This window comes from Pelophylax lessonae (genome assembly GCF_965119305.1).
Source record: "Pelophylax lessonae genome assembly, chromosome: 1".
In the NCBI taxonomy this organism is placed as follows: Eukaryota; Metazoa; Chordata; class Amphibia; order Anura; family Ranidae; genus Pelophylax; species Pelophylax lessonae.
In genome coordinates, this window is record NC_138768.1 from 453,333,055 (window position 1) to 453,355,327 (window position 22,273).

The following is a 22,273-nucleotide window of genomic DNA, read 5'->3' on the forward strand; positions in this document are numbered from 1 at the left end:
GAAAAACCCGTCCCACTGGCTCCTGATCAGAAGCCATGGCCAAGAGAAGTCGGTGACAGTTTGGACAGTGTGCTGGGCGCAGAATTCTCAGCACACACCCTCCGGCTGTCATGAACGCATATGTATGGCAGCTGGGCATCAAAGCCCACTTTTCTTGCCACCGCATATATGCATTATGCAGTTGGCAAGAGGTTATAGCTGAACTCCAGGCAAACAGTCAAAGAATGTATTTTCTTCCTGAGATTTACACAGCCCTGCCAGGCATCTCAGATGTTTGATAGGTTGGTTAGTGGTGCATGACTTTCTTACTGTAGTTAAGAAGGAGCTCTAGTCTCTCCCCACAAAATTAAAAGTCTGCAGCTACAAATGCTATAGCTGCTGACTTTAAATAAAAGGACACTTACCTGTCCAGGGATCCAGCGATGTCCTCACCCAAGCCTTTTCTTCAGTTGGCTTTGAGTCCAGGCGCCGGTTTCCTACTGCACATGCGCAGGTCATGCTGCGCTTTGTGAAAGATCCCACAGTCTTCTGGGACCTTCTGGGGCGTGTGGCGGCAACCAGGTGAGGGGTATAAAGACAACGGTGTCTTGCCTACAGTCAAGCATGGTGGTGGGAGTGTCATTGGTCTGGGGCTGCATGAGTGCTGCCGGCACTGGGGAGCTACAGTTCATTGAAGAAGCCATGAATGCCAACATGTACTGTGACATAATGAAGCAGAGTATGATCCCCTTCCTTCGGAGACTGGGCCGCAGGGCAGTATTCCAACATGATAACGACCCCAAACAAACCTCCAAGATGACCACTGCCTTGCTAAAGAAGCTGAGGGTAAAGGTAATGGACTGGCAAGCATGTCTCCAGACCTAAACCCTATTGAGCATCTGTGGGGCATTCTCAAACGGTAGGTGGAGGTCTCTAACATCCACCAGCCCTTTGATGTAGTCATGGAGGAGTGGAAGAGGACTCCAGTGGCAACCTGTGAAGCTTTGGTGAACTCCATGCCCAAGAGGGTTAAGGCAGTGCTGAAATAATGGTGGCCACACAAAATATTGGGCCAATTTGGACATTTTCACTTAGGGGTGTACTCACTTTTGTTGCCAGAGGTTTAGACATTAATGGCTGTGTGTGGAGTTATTTTGAGGAGGCAGCAAATTTACAATGTTATATAAGCTGTACACTCACTACTTTACATTGTAGCAAAGTGTCCTTTCTTCAGTGTTGTCACATGAAAAGATATAATAATATTTACAAAAATGTGAGGGGTGTACTCACTTTTGTGAGATACTGTAGGTTTTTAGCAGCGTTTAGTAGCAGGAACGTTTAGAGGCAGGGAAAAAACCCCACTGGCAGAGCTTCCAGGAGCAGAAGAGTTTTGGCAGAAAAAACTATTGACGTTTTAGAGTGAATTCATTTCAATGGCCAGAATAATGGTATTTTTTTGTTACTCTCAGTTCATTGATGGACACAGCTGCTTCTTCTTTATCCATGACATTATAGCCCCACCTATAGGATTAGGACACTAGGCAGAAAAAAAGACTCGGCACCTCCTCTGGGCAGTCCTCTCCGAGCACAAAACCTCTCTGCTATAGGCCTCCAGTCAGTCACAAGAACTGTCAAAGGAGAATTTCCATAGAGGGGATGGTGCTGTGTCCATAAATGAACTCAGAGAAAGGGATTTTATGGCGAGTAACAAAAAAAAAAACGAATTTTCTCTTACGTTCATTGATGGACACAGCTGCTTCTTCTTTATCCAAGACAAGTCAGGGATGTCCCCAAGCAGTGCCACAACGAGCGGTGGGCAAACCAACGAATGGAGAGACAAAACCTAGAGCAAAATGCTAACACTCCGAACCACCTCAAGGGGCGCCTGAGAATTCTAAACAACTGCCTGCAATACCTTGCGGCCAAAACTAGCATCCAAGGATGCCAACACAGCAACTTTTTTTTTTCTTTTTTTAAGTTTGTTAAATGTGCACAGACAACCAGGTCATCCCTTTGCAGACTTGAGAAACAGACACCAGCTGATGGAACACACAGGAGGCACTAACTGACCTTATATGGAGAGCTCAATAACAGGGAACGAGGGAATCCCGCCGCTTAATGGCATATGCCTACATAATCGGCTGCCAAATCAAACTGCTAATGCCAAGCCTCTCCTTGAACCATCCATGAATAATGGATAGGAGTGTAAGACAACCTCCTTAGGAGGTGACAGCTAAGGACAAAGAAGAAAGAACAATGCCCTTCTTCAAGTGAAAATGAGACCTCTGCAGGAGAAAGGAAGGAGAAAGTCAAAGCACCACTCTTGTCCTTATGCAAATTTGGAGGAGGCGGCTTACAGGACAAAGCCACCAACTCCAACACCCTCCAAAGCCAACAACATCAAATTTAAAGGCCCACAGTTGCAACAAAAAATGCACAGAGGGCACCACATGATGACCCCCCCCCGAATGAAAGTGCGAACCAAAGAGTGTGTAGCCAAAGGATGCTGAAGAAAACAGTCAGAGCAGAGACTTGATCCTTGATAGGGCTCAAAGAAATCTTCTGGTCTACGCCACGTTGCAGTAAGGCCAACACCCGAGCCACCAAGAAGGAGCGAGGATGAAACCCCAGGGCTTTGCACCAAACGATAAAGGCTCTCCAGTTGGAATGATAAATCTTCTGTGAGGTAGACTTCAGAGCCTTCAAAAGAGGCAGGATCACCGAAGCAGGCAACCCCCTGTCCTTTAGAACCTGGCTTTCAACAGCCACCCCATCAGAGCCAGCGACAGTAAAGTAGGGTGGAACAATGGGCCCTAGGACAGCAGGTCTTCCACCAACCACACCGCGACAAGGCTAGTCTGGAGCCACAAGGAAGATCGGGAATCTTTTCGGCCTCTATCCTGCACAACAGATGAGGTATGAGGCGGAGGGTTGGAATGGCATGGATGAGACTGGTCCCATGGTGCATCCGTTGCGCTAGGAGATCCACGTCTGGTGTCCCCTAGTGAAGACAGGACTGATGGAACACCACCTAATGTAGGGACCACTCGTCTCAATCCAACTTTTGATGGCTGAGGTTTTCTGCTTGCCAGATTTCGACACCTGGAGTGTGCACGGCGGACAGAGCCGGAACAAACCTTTCCGCCCATCATAGGATGCGAGACGCTTTCAGCGCCGCTGTGCTCTTTGAGCCTTCTCGATAATGGACATACACCACCGCAGTAGCGTTGTCTGACTGAATCCTGGTCGGCAGGCCCTTTAGATGATCTATCCCATGCGTCAGTGACAACACGCTTGCCCATAAGCTCCAGGACACCGATGGTCCATAGACCCTGAGCTGAGTTTGATTCCAGGGCTCTTCCCCAGCATTACAGGCTGGCCTCCGTCATGACCACAGACCAGCAAAAGTGAAAGGAAGGATGGTTTTGATGATGGTGGAATGGAGATTTTGATAAAGCACGAATCTTGTGTGAAATACGTCAACCTCCCACATATAGTGATCTCCACGCTGTCCAACAGGGATGAACAAGTTCCTGCCTGCAGGAGCAAGCCTTCCAGATCACCAATCACAACAAACCTCCAAAAGGACCTGTCTCAGAACCATCACCGAAACAGAAAGTTTGGAGAGAAGTGGGACTGCGTCAAGGCATGCGTCACAAATGTACTCCAGCCCCCCTGACCACATGGTCCCCAGAATTCCACAGACACTTAAGGCAGCTGGCTGGTGGTCAAGGCTTGCAGCAAAACCTTGGCCTGTTCGGTCAACATCTGACACACCAGGGCCCATCCAAGGAATCAGGCGATACGTCATCTGGATCCACAGCAACAAAGAACTGGCTTAGAACAGTTCGAGGAAGAGGGAGCTGCTTGCTTGCCTCGTGTCTGAACAGCGGAGGGAGAGTGCTCTAGAGACCCCCCAAAGGGACCACACAATCTGATGGGCGCTGCTGCAACCAGGGACCCCACAAGGTCCTAAGGCAGGGGAAACCACCCCAAGCTGCCCAGCAATAAGAAAGAGAACCCTCAGAAGGGACCGCCCCCACACCCTCTGATAATCAGAAGGAGGGACAGGGCTGCCTTCACGCGCTACAGGAAAATGTCCGTTTAGTACCTCCACCAGCCAGCTCACATTGCCTGTACGGGCATTCGGTCCACAACAAAATAGCCACCGAGCATGGCCAGCAGAAATGTCTCCAAGCCAAAAGGAAAATGGCGGCCGCGGCTCCACAAACATGGCCACTGGCGGCCACACCTGAGCTCCCAGGTCCCAGAGGGGAGGCAGTGAAGGTAGACAGCACCCCCTCTGTAGTAGTACTAGGCCCCCCAAGCCTGGGGGAGCCTGGGGACACCAGAGCAGCAGCAGGATGGACAGAGGACAGTCACAGAGGAAGTAAGATTGACAAATATAGATATTTGTATCTATATCTTATGATATTTGTATCTATATCTTATGAGGACGCTCTGATTGGTGGAGCGAAACGCGTCAAGCCGTTGCCCATACGTCCAACATCATATCCGGTGTTTGGAAAGCAGGAAGCGGAAGCGGCGTCCAACACCAGGAAAATCAGTAAAGGCGTTTTTAAATCGTTGATGTTGTAAGTGTAACCTTTAATATTTTTAATAAAACTGCTGGAAGGTACTTTACTATGGAGATTCTTCTTTTTATTATGGGGGGAGCCCTATGAATGACAAGGAAAAGGACCCTATAGCCACATATCTTGCCCAATTGAGAGTGGTCTGAAGTGTTTACAAGTGCTTACTAGTTATTAGCATGAATGGCTGAGAAAGGCATTTTATCCGCCTAAGTCTGGTGAGTGAGGGACCAAGAGGGGAGCACTGTGTGACATCACTTGGCACTGCCTTTAACCACTTAAGCCCCGGAAGATTTTACCCCCTTCCTGACCAGACCCCTTTTTTCAACTTGGCACTTTGTGACTTTAACTGATAATTGCGCGGTCATGCAATGCTGTAACCAAACGAAATTTACGTCCTTTTTTTCCCACAAACAGAGCTTTCTTTTGGTGGTATTTGATCACCTCTGCGCTTTTTATTCTTTGCGATATTAATAAAAAAAGAGCGAAAATTTTGCAAAAAAAATGACATTTTCAACTTTGTCTTTTAAAAAATATCCAATATACTCAATTTATGTCATTTTTTTTTGGCCAAAATATATTTAGCTATATGTCTTTGACAAAAAAAAATTCAATGAGTGTATTTTTATTGGTTTGCGCAAAAGTTATAGCGTCTACAAACTATGGTGTAAATACTGAAATTTACACAGCTTTAATTTCTGACTGCCTATCTCATTTCATGAAGTGCTAAAATGGCAGGGCAGTACAAAACCCCCCCAAACTACCACTTTTTGGAAAGTAGACATCCTAAGGAATGTTCTGAGAGGCATGTTGTTTTTTTACACAAAGTGGTCATTGAAATGATATATTGCTCACACATGCCATGGGTATATGTGTAATTACACCCCAAAATATATTCTGCTGCTTCTCCTGAGTACAGGGATACCACATATGTGAGACTTTTTGGGAGCCTAGCAGTGTACGGAAGCCCGAAAACAAGTCACCACCATCAGAATTTCGAAGGGCGTACATTTTTCTTGCATTTTCTCACTACCTCCTATAACGGTTTAGGAGGCCCTGAAATGTGAAGATACCACAAAACCCCCCGAAATGACCCCATTTTGGAAAGTAGACACCCCAAGCTGTTTGCTGAGAGGCATGGTGAGTCCATGGAATATTTTATATTTTGCCACAAGTTTTGGGAAAATTTAATTTTTTTTTTTTTTACACAACGTTGTCACTAAAAGATACATTTCTCACACATGACATGGGTATATGTAGAATGGCACCCCAAAATACATTCTGCCACTTCTCCTGAGTATGGGGATGCCCCATGTGTGAGACTTTTTGGGAGCCTAGCTGTGTACAGGACCGCAAAAACCAATCAACACTCTCAGGTTTTCTAATGGCGTAAATTGTGCATGTCACCTCTGCACTACCTGTTACAGTTTCGGAGGCCCTAAAATTCCAAGATAGCACAAAACCCGCCCCCCAAATTACCCCATCTTGGAAAGTAGACACCCCAAGCTATTTGCTGAGAGGCATGGTGAGTCCATGGAATATTTTATATTTTGCCACATGTTTTGGGAAATATATATATATATTTATTTATTTTTTTACACAAAGTTGTCAGTAAATGATATATTGCTCACACATGCCATGGGTAGATGTGAAATGACACCCCAAAATACATTCTGCTGCTTCTCCTGAGTACAGGGATACCCCATGTGTTAGACTTCTTTGCAGTCTAGCCGAGTACAGGACCCCGAAAACCAACCTCCACTTTCAGGCTTTCCAAGGGCGTAAATTGTTGATTTCACTCCTGACTACCTATCACAGTTTCGGAGGCCATGAAATGCCAAGACAGTAAACCCCCCCCCCCCCAAATGACCCCTTTTCGGAAAGTAGACACCCTAAGCTATTTGCAGAGAGGCATGTTGAGTGTTTTGCAGATCTCACATTTTGTCACAAAGTTTTGGAATTTGAAAAAAAGAGGAAAAAAAATGCATTTTCCTGTTTTTTCTTCATTTTCCCAAAAAAATTTGATCTGCAAAATACTCACCGTGCCTCTCAGCAAATAGATTGGAGTGTCTAATTTGCAAAATGGGGTCATTGGGGGGGGGGGGGGGGGGGGGTTGTGCCATCTTGGCTTTTTATGGACTTCAAAAGTTTGATAGGTAGTAAGGAGAGAGATCAACAATTTACGCCCTTAGAAAGCCAGAAGGTGCGGATTGGTTTTCCGGGTCCTGTACGCGGCTAGACTGCCAAAAAGTCTCACACATGGGGTATCCCTGTACTCAGGAGAAGCAGCAGAATGTATTTTGGGTGTCATTTCACATATACCCATGGCATGTGTGAGCATTATATTATTTACTGCCACTTTTGTGTAAAAAAAAATAAATAATAATTTTCCCGAAACTTGTGGCAAAATATTAACTATTCCATGGACTCACCATGCGTCTCAGCCAATAGCTTGGAGTGTCTACTTTGCAAAATGGGGTCATTTGGGGGGGGTTTTGTGTTATCTTGAAATTTCAGGGCCTCTGAAACTGTGACAGGTAGTCAGGGGTAAAATCAGCAATTTACGCCATTAGAAAACCTGAAGATGTGGATTGGTTTTCGGGGTCGCGTACACAGCTAGGCTGCCAAAAAGTCTCACACTGTGGTATCCCTGTACTCAGGAGAAGCAGCAGAATGTATTTTGGGGTGTCTTTTCACATATACCCATGGCATGTGTGAGCAATATATCATTTAGTGACAACTTTCTGTAAAAAAACAACAACAAAAAAAGAAATAATAATTTTCCCGACACTTGTGGCAAAATATAAAATATTCCATGGACTCACCATGCTTCTCAGCAAATAGCTTTGGGTGTCTACTTTTCAAAAAGGGGTCATTTGGGGGGTGTTTGAACTGTCCCGGCATTTTATGCTCAATCTTATCCACACATCACCCACTCTTCTAACCACTTGAAAACCAAGCCTTTTCTGTGACTTTTTGTTTACATGAAAAAATATTTTTTTTTTTACTAGAAAATTACTTTGAACCCCCAAACATTATATATTTCTTTAAAGCAGAGGCCCTATAGAATAAAATTGTGGATGTTGCAAATTTTTTTGTCACAAAAAAACAATTTTTTTGTTGGGTAAAATTTAAAAGATGATCCTATGCTGAGTACATAGATACCAAACATGACATGCTTTAAAAATTGCGCACGCCTCTGCAGCGGCAACAAAGTACGTACATTTTTAAAAACCTTTAAAGTCTTTACAGGTTACCACTTTAGACTTATAGAGGAGGTCTACTGCAAGAATTACTGCACTCGACCTAGTGTTCGCGGCGATACCTCACATGCATGCTGCAATTGCGGTTTACATATGTCACTAGACCAACGCTTGTGTGCGCCACTGCGCGCAAGCACGGGGGGACAAGGGGGGGGAGGCTTGATTTTTTTTATTTTTCTTTTTTATGTTATTTTGACACCTTTCCTTTCATTTTTTTTTTTTTTTAAATCATTTTTATTGTTATCACAGTGAATTTAAATATCCCCTATGATAGCAATCTGTAGTGACAGGTACTCTTTTTTAAAAAAATTGGGGTCTTTTAGACTCTAGATCTCTCCTCTGACCTTAACGCATCTGAGCACACCAAAATTGGTGTGATAAAATACTTTCCCAATTTCCCAATGGCCCTGTTTATTTCTGGCGAAACAGAAGTCATGAAATGCTCGTAGCTTCCGGTATCTTAGGCCATAGAGATGATTGGAGCCATTCTCATCTCCAATTAGCTCTATGGTTAGATAATTGAACCACCGGCTGCACTCTCGGGTTAACCGGTGGGACAGGAGTGCCCGAGAAAAACCACAGAAGGCTGCGGTGGGGGGGGGGGAGTCCCCTCCCACTGCATGTAAAAGCAGTCTAGCGGCCAATTACCTGCTAGGATTGCTTTTACATGTCAGCCGACCGCTGGCTGTAAAAAACAATACCAAGATGATGCCTAAATCTGCAGGCATCATCCTGGTATAACCACTCAAAGTCCAGCAACGTACCAGTACATTGCTGGTCCTTGTTTGGCATATATGTTTTTTTTTTTCATGCAGCCTGTGGGCTGAACGAAAAAAAAAAGAGAACCTATCAGAAATCAGTACAGGAATAATGTGTAGTATTACTCATCATTAACCGCCCAAACAACCACCCACTGAATTTAATCATGGGTATACACGACACTATCCACGTATACAAAAATAGGATTTTAACTGCAGTGCTGAAATCAGAAAATCACCACAGCTGCTGCCAGCAAAGGTATCCATATATGCTGAGCGCAAACGCTGTTTGTGTCAGAATATATAAAATCAATGTCGTGGCAGCCGACGAGTACCTGCAAGAGAAACAGGTCACAAAAGAATGAAAAAACAAAGTACATTAAAAGTACAGTAGGAAGAGTAGAAGAACATATAAAATGACTGACACAACAGTTTTTGGATCCTTTTATTTTTCTTTCTAACTGTTGTTCCTTGATTTGGGACTGCGATCTTCCAGCTTGCGTCTCTCAAAATGTCGATGGACATCCAACATCTTTCGAGACCCTGTGTTTGTGTGCCCTACACTGTGTCGTGCTGTACCCTACACTAAAACTCCACTAGTGTATGGTAGCGCTCGAAACATTCCCCGATGCAGAGACCAGGTTGGTCAGGAGATTTGGGATAATAATAACGGGTGTCACGCCTACATCCGCGCCTGTTACAGACACGACATCGTCTTTGGGGTCGTCTTTGGGTAGGGGTACTCTGGAGGACATAAGGAAAATGTCTCTCATGCAGTCGGCTCACTGCATCTGGAAGGGGAAGTTGGGCAGGCATGCCTCCTGGGTACAGGTAGGCAAGGATGATCGCTTCCTGGAATTCCCGGAAGGATCCAGTTTGTCCTGACGCCCTGTATAGGACAAAGGCGTTCAGCATAGCCAATTGATAAAGGTAAACAGACACTCTTTTGTACCAGCGTCTGGCTTTACGGGCAACTAAATACGGCGCCAAAAGCTGGTCGTTAAGGTCCACCCCTCTCATATTAGGGTTATATTCGTGGACACAGAGGGGTTTCTCCATAACGCCAGTTGCCGTAGGGATTTGGATCGTCGTGTCTGCGTGAAGGGAGGACAGAACATAAACATCCAGTGTATCCTTCCACTTCACCGCAAGCAAATTGTCTGTTTTCAAGCAGGCTCTCGCCCACCGACTTAGACGGGAATTTACAAGCCGTTGGGGGAAGCCCCGGCGATTAGGTCGCACGGTGCCACATGCGCCAATTTGTAATTCAGAAAGATGACTAAATATTGGCACGCTTGTGTAAAAGTTGTCCACGTACAAATGGTACCCCTTTCCGGATAAGGGTGACACCAAGTCCCAAACAATCTTGCCGCTGCTTCCTAGTGTAGTCTGGACAGTTCGAGGGCTCCACACAGCTATCTTTTCCCTCATAGACCCGGAAACTAACTGTATAACCTGTGGCCCTGTCACACAATTTATACAGCTTGACCCCGTACTTGGCACGCTTGCTGGGGAGGTACTGTTTCATAGCAAGGCAGCCAGTAAATCTAATCAGGGACTCGTCAACGCAGACAACTTGTTCAGGGGTGAACAAGGCTGCAAACTGCTGATTGAAGTGGTCTATGAGGGGCCGAATTTTGTGGAGCCGATCATATTCAGGGTCTCCCTGAGGACGACAGAGTTCATTGTCGCTGAAATGCATAAATCGCAGAATTTGCTCATATCTCGCCCTGGACATGGAGGCAGAGTACATGCGCATATGGTGAACTGGGCTAGTGGACCAATATAGCCGCACTTCACTCTGTTTAGTTATGCCCATGTGGAGGGAAAGGCCCAGAAAGATTTTAAAATCGGAAACCGTTATAGGTTTCCAGCCGAATGGTCTGGCAAGGGGCGAATTTGGGTTGGCGGCGATGAACTGTTGTGCATATAAATTTGATTGATCCACAATAGATCTGTAAAGATCTTCCGTGAAGAACAGCTCAAAAAAGTTCAGGGGCGTAAAACCAGCTGTCTCCACGTGGATTCCAGGTTGGGCAGTGAATGGGGGGGAAGTACTGGCGCTGTAGAATCAGTGGGTTGCCAATTGGGATATGCCAGCGCATCAGGGAGGGCACTATGGGCTCTACGAGCCTGTCTACGAATACGCGGTGGCTGCGGGCCACTACTTGTGCTAGCCACCGCACCAGCTTCAACTGCACTTAGGGAACTCGCCACGTCACCAGGTGATACTGCAGTGCTGGTTGTACTAGGTCCAGGGTGTACTAGGCCGCTGGCGCTTGCCAGGTCGCCAGAGGGATGAGCGGCACTAGTAACCACACTCTGCTCCATACGAGCACCCTGCGATTCCTGCATCTCAACAAGTCCAGAATGGGGTCGGGTACGCCTGGGTCTAACAGGGACCCATCTGTCGTCGGAGCTATCTGTCAGGGAGCCGCTGCCGTCATCTGATTCGTATACTGACCCTGATTCTGCCAGTGTAGCTTCCCCATCGCTATCATCTGACATGGTCATTATACTATATATCTCTTCACCACTGTACCAACGTTTGGTCATTTTGGTAACTAAATTTACCGGTACAGTGGTGCGACTCACAGGTAATAAAAGCACTGGGTTGTCAAGGAATATTTCAAGCTCTACCAAAAAAACTGCTAATACTAGCAGGGATCAGGCCTGACTCTGCTAACACAGCAGTTTTGTGTGTTGCGTTTTTTTGTAAGTGACAGTAATCTATTGATTACTACACTTGCCTGGGTGAAAGGGTTAAACGCAGGCGCTGGCAGGAATCAGTGCTGACCGTGCAAACACCGCGTTTTGGGAACCCTAAACTATGGGGGCGCTAGTATAGTTCTGATCAGATCAGATATTGATCTGTTCAAACACTATACTAGTAATGGAAGTGTATGTGTGCGTATGTGTGTGTGTGGTAATCAAGGGGTTATTTCTAACTATGCGCCGGGGATCTGCGGGGACCCTAAACCTCCTTTGGGATAGAAACTAACTCGCTAGCGCAAACTCAAGTCACAAGCACACTAATACAAAATACAGTAAAAACAGTATATTATGTGTGTATTAGTGTGCAATGTGACAGGGGGGAAGGGGTTAACTGGATGTGATCAGGGGGGATCAGGGGGTTAAATCTTTATTGGGAGGGGATGGCGGGTATCCGAAGGATAAAAGGAACGGTGGCAAGCGCTAAACCTGGTCACAAGTCACACTTATACGGGTATATAGAAAATGCTATATACTGTATACAGTGTGTGTTGTGGCAGGGGGTGTAGGGGTGATCAGGGGGTTAAATCTTTATTGGGGGGGTGGCGGGGACCCTAAACCTCCTTGGGACAGAAACTTAGTCGCCTGCGCTAATTCTGATCACAATCACACTAATACAAAAACACAGTATATTACGTTTGTATTAGTGTTGAATGTGACGGGGGTAGGGGTTAACTGGGGGGGGATCAGGGGGTTAAATCTTTATGGGGGGGTGGCGGGTAATTTAAGTGGAAAAGGGGGGCCGCAAGCGCTACACCTGACCACAAATCACACTTATACGGGTATATAGGAAAATGCTACTGTATACGGTGTGTGTTGTGGCAGGGGGTGTAGGGGTGATCAGGGGGGGGGGTCAGGGGGTTAAATCTTTATTGGAGGGGTGGCGGGGACCCTAAACCTTCTTGGGACAGAAACTTAGTCGCCTGCGCTAATTCTGATCACAATCACAAAATACAAAAACACTGTATATTACGTTTGTATTAGTGTTGAATGTGACAGCGGGGTAGGGGTTAACTGGAGGTGATTACGGGGGGGATCAGGGGGTTAAATCTTTATTGGGGGTGGGGGAGGGGTAATTTAAGTGGAAAAGGGGGGGTCGCAAGCACTACACCTGACCACAAATCACACTTATACAGGTATATAGGAAAATGCTATATGCTGTATACAGTGTGTGTTGTGTCAGGGGCTGTAGGGGTTAATTGGGGGGGGGGGGGCGATCAGGGGTTAAATGTGCCTATCTACCTGTGTGTGGGTGTGCTTGTGCAGTTACTCACAGTTAGATGTGCTCTCCTCTCACGCTGGATCCAAAGGAACGGTGGCAAGCGCTAAACCTGGTCACAAGTCACACTTATACGGGTATATAGAAAATGCTATATACTGTATACAGTGTGTGTTGTGGCAGGGGGTGTAGGGGTGATCAGGGGGTTAAATCTTTATTGGGGGGGTGGCGGGGACCCTAAACCTCCTTGGGACAGAAACTTAGTCGCCTGCGCTAATTCTGATCACAATCACACTAATACAAAAACACAGTATATTACGTTTGTATTAGTGTTGAATGTGACGGGGGTAGGGGTTAACTGGGGGGGGATCAGGGGGTTAAATCTTTATGGGGGGGTGGCGGGTAATTTAAGTGGAAAAGGGGGGCCGCAAGCGCTACACCTGACCACAAATCACACTTATACGGGTATATAGGAAAATGCTACTGTATACGGTGTGTGTTGTGGCAGGGGGTGTAGGGGTGATCAGGGGGGGGGGGTCAGGGGGTTAAATCTTTATTGGAGGGGTGGCGGGGACCCTAAACCTTCTTGGGACAGAAACTTAGTCGCCTGCGCTAATTCTGATCACAATCACAAAATACAAAAACACTGTATATTACGTTTGTATTAGTGTTGAATGTGACAGCGGGGTAGGGGTTAACTGGAGGTGATTACGGGGGGGATCAGGGGGTTAAATCTTTATTGGGGGTGGGGGAGGGGTAATTTAAGTGGAAAAGGGGGGGTCGCAAGCACTACACCTGACCACAAATCACACTTATACAGGTATATAGGAAAATGCTATATGCTGTATACAGTGTGTGTTGTGTCAGGGGCTGTAGGGGTTAATTGGGGGGGGGGGGGCGATCAGGGGTTAAATGTGCCTATCTACCTGTGTGTGGGTGTGCTTGTGCAGTTACTCACAGTTAGATGTGCTCTCCTCTCACGCTGGATCCAAAAAGGACGATGGGAGGGGAGGGCACATCTTCTCTAAGCCTGTGTTTACATTTCACAGGCTTAGAGTGTCATTTGATTGGGCAGGACCGATCAACAGGTCCAGGCCAAAAATGATTGGCCTGGACCTGATGACTGAACCCAACCGTGTCATCGGCGGGACCGCTGGAGCGCACGTGCGCGTGCCAGAGCGGCGAAGGCTAGTGACTAACTGGTACGTCACTTTGCCTGGCCGGGGCTGACTGCCGCAGTATATGTACTTGCGGCGGTCGGCAAGTGGTTAAAGAGGAGTCACATTTTTTTGAGCACAAGAGCACTTTCTAAAGAACTTTGTATACATGGTTTATTGAAAAGACTTTTTGCAGAATATTTTACTGATTGATTTACAATTATTTAATGCACAGTATTTATTTATTCGTATCCACATTGATTATTATAGAAAAGTTTTTGCACAACAGATTTGTGTATACTGCACAGTATACATTGCACTTTACAGTGTATATTGCACATCATATAATGCACTTTACTTATGAACAATTGATTTAGCACGGATACACTTTATGCACAATATATAGCACTTTATAATTTATTAGGTCAACACTGACACTTTTTATTAGTAATAATTAATTAATTTATTTTGGAGCAGCGCTGACACTGTCATTTACTTTGGATGTTAACGGATGATCACCCGTTGTCATCCGTTTTTACATAGAGATGCATTGATGTCCGTTTTTCATCCGTCAACGGATGACCATGCACAGCTGCCTCAGATTCTGAGTACTCCAGTTTTAGTTAATCTCCCCATATGTCTATTAATTTTTACCTGAGCATTTGAGAGGTGTCTGGACATCGCAAGAACAATCAGGTCTGTCCCTCCAGAACTGACTATGGCATCTTTCACATCATCATTGCCAGCAATCGCCCTTATGGCACTCAATACCTGCTTTACAAGCTCCTGAGAAAAAAAAAAAAAAAAAAAAAAAAGAGGATTTGACAACACCAGTCATTTACAGGCAGTCTCTGAGTTATAAACATACGACTAATGTAGTCTGTTTTTTAGACACTGACCAAACATCATAACAGTTTTAAATTTGACAACTTTGCATGTTTAACCACTTGCCGACCAGTCACGTTGACTGTACTGCGGCAAAGTGGATCGTTATCGTCTGGTGATGTAGACCTACGCCACCAGACATTCCCCCCTCTCGGCGGCGCGCGCGCACCGCCGGAGGCTCGCTCCCGCTGTATGCAGTTACAGCGGGAGTCGGGCCAGGGGAGGAGCGGCGATCTGTCCCTGTGTCACTCAGTCACCTCCCCCCACACACGTCAGTAAGCACCAGGCAAACATTAAACCCTCCCTCTCCAATAAAAATTAACCCCTTCCCTGCCAGTGTCATTTTTACAGTAACAGTGCATATGTATAGCACTGATTACTGTAGTAATGTCACTGGTACCCCCAAAAGTGTCAAAAATGTCAGTCAAGGGTCCGATCTGTCCGCCACAATGTCACAGTCCCGCAAAAAAAAAAAAAAAACGCAGATCGCCGCCATTACTCGTTAAAAAAACACACACCAAAAATGACATAAATCTTTCCCTTAGTTAGTAAACGCAATAACTTTTGCGCAAACCAATCAAAATATGCTTATTGCGTTTTTTTTTGCCAATAATATGTAGCAGAAAACAAATTGGCCTAAAATGATAAAAAAATTTTGATTTTAACATTTTTTTGGGGGGGAATTTCATATAAAAAAATTGTCAAAATTGTCGCTCTTTTTTTGTTTATAGCGCAAAAAGTAAAAAATCGCACAGGTGATCAAATACCACCAAAAGAAAGCTCTGTTTGTGGGAAAAAAAGAACGTAAATTTTGTTTGGGTACGGCGTTGCATGACCGTGCAATTGTCAGTTAAATTCGCACTGTGCCGAATCGCAAAAAGTGGCCTGGACGTAAGACAACAAAATCCTCCGGTGGTAAAGTGGTTAAAACACTTTTCTTTTCATTTTAACGGATGGCTTAATGTAGAACACAAAATATGACTGATTTTGAAAAGCCTTGAATATTCTGTTGTGATCATACGATCTCGTCTATGTTAGGAGTTCCCCTAACTGTATTCTTCCTGTAAGGCAAATTATATACACAGTCTCAATTTACCGTAACCACTTGCTTACTGGGCACTTTTACCTCCTTCCTGCCTAGGCTAATTTTTTTTTTTTTTTTGTGTTGGGAACTCATGATTTATTTATTTTTTTTGTATACAAACTTTTATTGAAAGGAAACAGAGGATGGTGGTACAAAGAGAATTGGTACAATTATATGACAAAAATTGGTATCACATAGAGTAAACAGAGATATAACAATCTTAAGTCATTTCAATTTAACTCTATTCAAAATGGGAATTTGACATCAACCCCTGCCTAGGCTAATTGTCAGCTTTCAGCGCTGTCACACTTTGAATGACAATTGCCTGGTCATGCAATGCTGTACCCAAATTAAATTTTTATCATTTTTTCACACAAACAGAGCTTTCTTTTGGTGGTATTTAATCACTGCTGGGTTTATTTTTTGCTAAAAAAATGAAAAACGACCCACAATTTTGAGAAAAAAAAAAAAATTGATTTTTGTAAAATCTTACCGTAAAATCCTTTTCTCTTAAGCTCATTGACAGACGTAGTCCTCCTTGATTAATATCAACTCGGGTTATACTGCCCTCTACAGGAGTAGGACTAGACAGGAAAGAAAACGTTCTGGCCACACCCTAGGGGCAGTCCCAGAGGGTATATCCTCTCACTTCCTGCTACAGCAAATCAGTTATGTCACAAAGCAGTGTTCAGAGAATTTAACCCAACCCAACTCAAAAACAGAGGGGCGGGTACTACGTCTGTCAATGAGCTTAAGAGAAAAGGATTTTACGGTAAGATTTTACGGTAAGATTTTACAAAAATCAATTTTTCTCTGTCGCTCATTGACAGACGTAGTCCTCCTTGATTAATATCAACTCGGGACGTCCCAAAGCAGTGCCACAAATGAGGGGTGGGAAAATGGAAATCAAAATCCAATCTAGAAGGCCCAGCCGGTGCCAACTAGAAGTCTTAAAGGCTCATCAATCACACGATGAGACTCAACTGAAATTCCAACGGAAAAAAACCCTCGAGGTAGACCACCGGTCTCCTCAAATTGCGGCCTGCAAAACCTTGCGGCCAAATGAGGCATCCGCCGATGCCATCACATCAACTTTATAAAATTTTGTAAAGGTATGCACCGACGACCAGGTAGCCGCCTTGCACACCTGGACCACTGACGCCTGATGGCGGTAGGCCCAGGAAGTACTGAGTGCTCGAGTGGAGTGCGCCTTAACAGGGAACGGAGGATTCCGACCCTTAATAGAATAAGCCTGTACCACCGTCTGTCTAATCCATTTGGAGATAGTCGCGGCAGATGCAGGCAACCCCTTTCTGGGGCCATCCGTGATCACAAAAAGTGAATCCGTCTTACAGAACGATTCCGTAGTCTTCAGGTATACCCTGATTGCCCGAACCACATCCAAGGAATGCAACGCATATTCCTGAGGATCATTGGGCTTAGGACACAAGGAAGGTAGCACAATATCTTCATTCAGATGAAAATCTGAAACCACCTTAGGAAGAAAGGATGGCTTCGGATGAAGAACTACCTTATCCCTATGAACCACTAGATATGGGGAATGGCATGATAATGCAGCCAGTTCTGACACCCTGCGTGCAGAAGTAATAGCCACCAAGAAGGCCACCTTCTGGGATAATGTAAGCAAGGGAATCTCCCTGATATTTTCAAAGGGAGGTTTCTGAAGAACTGACAAACACCAAATTAAGATCCCAGGGCGGTAAGGGCGCGCGCACTGGCGGAGCCAAGTGCCGCACCCCCTGGATGAAATTCCGCACCAAGGAATGAGTAGCCAAAGGCTTCTGAAAGAAGATTGCTAATGCTGAAACCTGACCCTTGATAGTGCTCAAGGATAGTTTCTGCTCAACCCCCTTTTGCAGAAAAGCCAAGATTCGGGTCACCGAATAGGTACGTGGGGGAAATCCCAAAGATTCACACCACGCGATATAAGTCTTCCATGTGCGATAATAGACTTTGCTGGAAGTCGCTTTCCTTGCTTTAATTAGAGTAGGAATAACTGAAGCTGACAACCCTCTGTCCTTCAGTACCTGGGTCTCAATAGCCAGGCCATTAAAACCAGCGACTGTAAAGCACGATGGAAGATCGGTCTTCGAGACCGCAGATCCTCCCTGAGAGGAAGTCTCCAAGGAGCGTCCGCGACTAGCCTGTCCAAGTCGGCGTACCCGGCTTGACGAGGCCAGCTCGGAATTCCCAAGATAACTGGAGTTCCCTCCACCTCTATCCTGCGGAGAAATCTCAGCAGTAACTTGAGAGGGGGGAAGATATATAATAGCTGATACTGCCTTTACAGGCCGTTCAGCGCATCTGCTGCGTCCGCTAGAGGATTGCGGGCGTGAGCCCTGTTGAGCCAACCTGCCAACAGATCCATATCTGGGGTGCCCCAATGAAGGGACAGCTGGAGAAATACTTCTGGATGAAGAGACTATTCCTCTTGATCCAGATCTGACGGCTGAAATAATCTGCCTGTCCACCCCCGTGATAAATATCGCGTGGAGAACTGGAACAACTGTTCCCCCAATAAGAATGTTGGCCACTTCTATGGCCGCCAGGGCACTCTTGGTGCCCCTTGGTGATCGACATAAGTCATGACCGTGGCATAGTCCGATTGGATCCGAACCGGGCTGCCCTGGAGCTGCTCAGTCCAGTAAATCAGACAAAGTCTGATCGCTCTCAGTTCCAACACATTTATCGGTAACCTGGAATTTATCAGAAGAAATGACTTCCCCTGGCTGAGCATCGGAGACCAAAGCCACCAGACCAGAGACTCCCTGGTCCGCTCGCTCAATCGGATCCGATTGTCCAGGGAATCGGGATTCCGATTCCATATGAGAAGAATATGGAAGAATTCGGGTATGAGACTGGGCAAACGGTACTGCCTCTAAGGAGGTGACCATCAATCCCAGCCAGTTGACGGACAGCAACATCCGAATCATTGACTGAATCTTCTGGAGTTTCTCCGCATGGAGAAACACTCTTGCCAAGGATGTATCCAAAATTAGGCCCAGATAGTTCAGTCTCCTGGTGAGAACCAGGGATGATCTTTGGGAAAAGCAACGAAAACGCTGATGTCCTGCGAAGATGGGGATATGAGGATAGGCATCCTAAATGTCTATGGACGCCAGGAAGTCCCCCTGATGCAGGGAGGCCACCACTGTATGGATGGACTCCATCTCTTCCAAGACCAGAATTGGACGCACCTAGCCCTTTTTCCTGGGCATTGTGAAAAAGTTCGACTAGAACTCCTCCAAGGAATGGGAACTACCACTGCTTGTTGTATCAAGCTGTCCCCCGCAAAGCTTTTTAAGCGACCCGGGGATGTCGAATATTGGAAGGGAAGAATCGCACCGGTGGAAGTGATCGAAAATTGATCTTGTATCCCGACCATATGACCTTGCGAACCCCTTTATCCGGGATTCTGGAAAGCCCTGGATCCGGAAACCGGTGAAGACGTCCCCCCACCGTAGAGATGGGTGGGGCCCATTCTGTCAATCCAACGGGATAACAGTGGCTTTATTTAGTCTGGAAATCGGTGAGTCCACTATTGGTGGTACCGTCCATCTTTGTAATGAGGGATTCCTCAAAATGATAGCGCCTAGCAATGCGTTTGGAAATAGCAGGGGCTCGTTTACAGACGACCCCATTTGAGCAAGGGAAACCCTTCATCATTTTGGTAGGCTTGCTAGTACCAAAAAAGGAATACGAGTCTCTGCCGGTGTAACCTCAAGATTTAAGGTTTCCCGGACAGACACAACTAGTGCTTCCACCAATGCTTCTTGTGCTATGGCGGAGGCAGAAGCGTCCTCCTTACTGTCTGAGGAGACCGTACCTGAGACAACAACCCCAGAAAAAGGGGCTGCAATGACCAGCTCAGAATCTGTATCTGAGGTATCAGATGACATAGGGGTAGGCGGGGGTCGCTCTTCTTGACCCCCGTCCCTGACAGGCTACCTCCACCCGGGATACCAAAAACTCCAAAACTGCTGATAATGCATCAATCACAAGTGGGGTACTGGAGGGTCCTGCGGCCACCCTGAGGGGATCAGGTGGGGATACATGTGTGGCAGGGTTCATGTAACAAGACACTTGCCAGCAAACACAAAAAAATGAATTGCAAGAAAAAAAACTTATTTTTTTTTTTAACTTAGTCCCCCAGCGCAATAGCGCCCCTCAGTCTACCTGCTTGGACCCCTCAGAAAGAGAGAGAGAGAGACCCCAAGGCTCACCTGATGCACAGAAGTTTCTTATCAACCTGCTTCCAGCCCTGTCTGTTACAGACAGAAAGTCTTTGGCTTGCTTTCCCGAACCAAGGAGGCAGCTCCGCCCCTTTACACGCCTTCCGGCGCCTCCCAATTACTCCACGAGGTGTTTGGTCACCTCAAACATGGCCGCCCCCATGCTGGAGACACGAGGCTACGCCAATATGGCGGCCTCGTGCGATCTGCAGGAAAATGGCGGCGGCCTGTGGAGGATAGCGGGGGCTTGCAAGCTAGCAGCGGCTTGCGGGATGTGTGCATTCGGCCTGTGCGGCCCTCAGAAGGTGCCTCGGCCTGCGGGAGGTGTCCTCGGCCTGCGGGAGGCTGTGCGGCCTGTGGAAGTGACCGGCTTTCTGGAGGGATGGCGATCTGTGGCTGCAGTAACTCAGGCATAGGCATCGGCCTGTGTACACACACTAGGCAGGTAGGATACCTCTATACCTCAATAGTAATGCCTTTTAGTAGTCTGCCACTGACTTCAGTCACCCTTACAGTCATATAGTGACTTTAGATAGTCAGCTCCCAAACCAAGCCTCCTGGTTTCTATTCACAAAAATCACACTCAAATTGGGGGATCTGTGACCTGTTATAGGATAGAGGGGAGACCCAGAAACTGAGTGTCCGACCATCCCAGAGAGGGGCCCGCGTCCACCAACAAACCCGACAGGGGGAGAGGGGGAACATTCTACTCACCATACCGGAACCAGGCGGGCGCCAACTCCTGACAGAACCCCTCTCCACCGGGGTGGGGGGGGGGGGGCTGTCGACCAATACGGACGCCGTGACTCTGTTGGTCATTGGCGTCCAGGCGAGACGTTTAACTCGCAGGGTCAGTCCCCGTCCAGTGGGACCTCCTAACTAGACAGAAAAAAACTGATTTGCTGTAGCAGGAAGTGAGAGGATATACCCTCTGGGACTGCCCCTAGGGTGTGGCCAGAACGTTTTCTTTCCTGTCTAGTCCTACTCCTGTAGAGGGCAGTATAACCCGAGTTGATATTAATCAAGGAGGACTACGTCTGTCAATGAGCGACAGAGAAAAAGTTTTTCTTAGTTTCTGTCAGTAAATTTTGCAAATAACGGAATTTTTGTAAAATCTTACCGTAAAATTCCTTTCTCTGAGTCCTCTGACAGTCACCGCCCACTCATACAGTCTTCACCAATGGGTATTGACCTCTTATCCATAGGAGCAAGCTAGGCATAAGACTTGTTAAAAACAAAGTAATTTACATAGACACACCTATGGGGGCTGTCCCACTGGTCCAATACCCCCCTGCTATCAGCCATCCCAACTCAGTTTGGTAGCAAGCAGTTAAGAGTACAAAAAACCCCAAATAGAGGGGCGGGGGCGGCGACTGTCAAGAGGACTCCGAGAAAGGAATTTTACGGTAAGATTTTACAAAAATTCAGTTTTCTCTTACGTCCTCTGACAGTCGCTGCCCACTCATACAGTCTTCACCAATGGGATGTCCCAAAGCAGTGTAGACATGAGGGGTGGGAAACGCAACCGTCAGAAAGGCAACGCAGCACCCACCGCAGAGAAGGAACCTTATGTGAACAGAAAGGTATCCTCTGGGCAACAGAAAACTCAACTGGAGCAACAACCCAGGAAAGGAAATAAACAAGGGGGAAACAACCCCAACAGCCAGGACCCTGCAAAAACTAGGGTCCCCTTAAGGCACTGCCGCACACAGAACTTTGCGGCCAAAGGAGGCATCTGCCGACGCCAGAACATCAAGTTTGTAGAATTTTAAAAAAGGTGTGCACAGACGATCAAGTCGCAGCCTTGCACACCTGGACCAACAAAGCCTGATGCCAGAAGGCCCAGGACGCACTCACCGCTCTGGTAGAGTGCACCTTGACAGGGAAGTGTGGTACCTGTTCCTTAATCGAATAGGCTTGTACAATCGCCTGTCTGATCCATTTTGAAATGGTCGCCGCAGACGCAGCCATACCCTTCCGAGGTCCCTCGGGAAGGACAAAGAGAGAATCCGACTTCCGAAAGGATTCAGTGGACGACAGGTAAACTCTGATAGCCCTGACAACATCCAAGGAATGTAAGGCAAACTCCTTAGGATGTTTAGGATTCGCACAAAGTGAAGGCAAAACAATGTCCTCATTAAGGTGAAAATCAGAAACCACCTTTGGAAGGAATGACTGGTTGGGTCGCAAGACCACCTTATCCCTATGCACCACCAGGTAAGGGGAGCGGCAAGACAAGGCCGCCAACTCCGACACTCTGCGTGCAGAAGTGATCGCTACCAGAAAAGCAACCTTTTTCGACAGCAGAGGC

At 46.5% G+C, this 22,273-nt stretch overlaps 1 protein-coding gene across 2 annotated transcripts in view; it reads right to left on the reverse strand.

The window, feature by feature from the left end:
- The window catches only part of ARMC6 (armadillo repeat containing 6), a 97,078-nt gene that overhangs the window by 10,507 nt on the left and 64,298 nt on the right, over window positions 1-22,273 (reverse strand). For both annotated transcript variants that reach the window (XM_082243054.1, XM_082243053.1), the window contains exon 6: window positions 14,395-14,526. In XM_082243054.1, coding sequence (XP_082099180.1) covers window positions 14,395-14,526 — 132 coding nt within the window. The remainder of the gene's footprint in view (window positions 1-14,394; window positions 14,527-22,273) is intronic.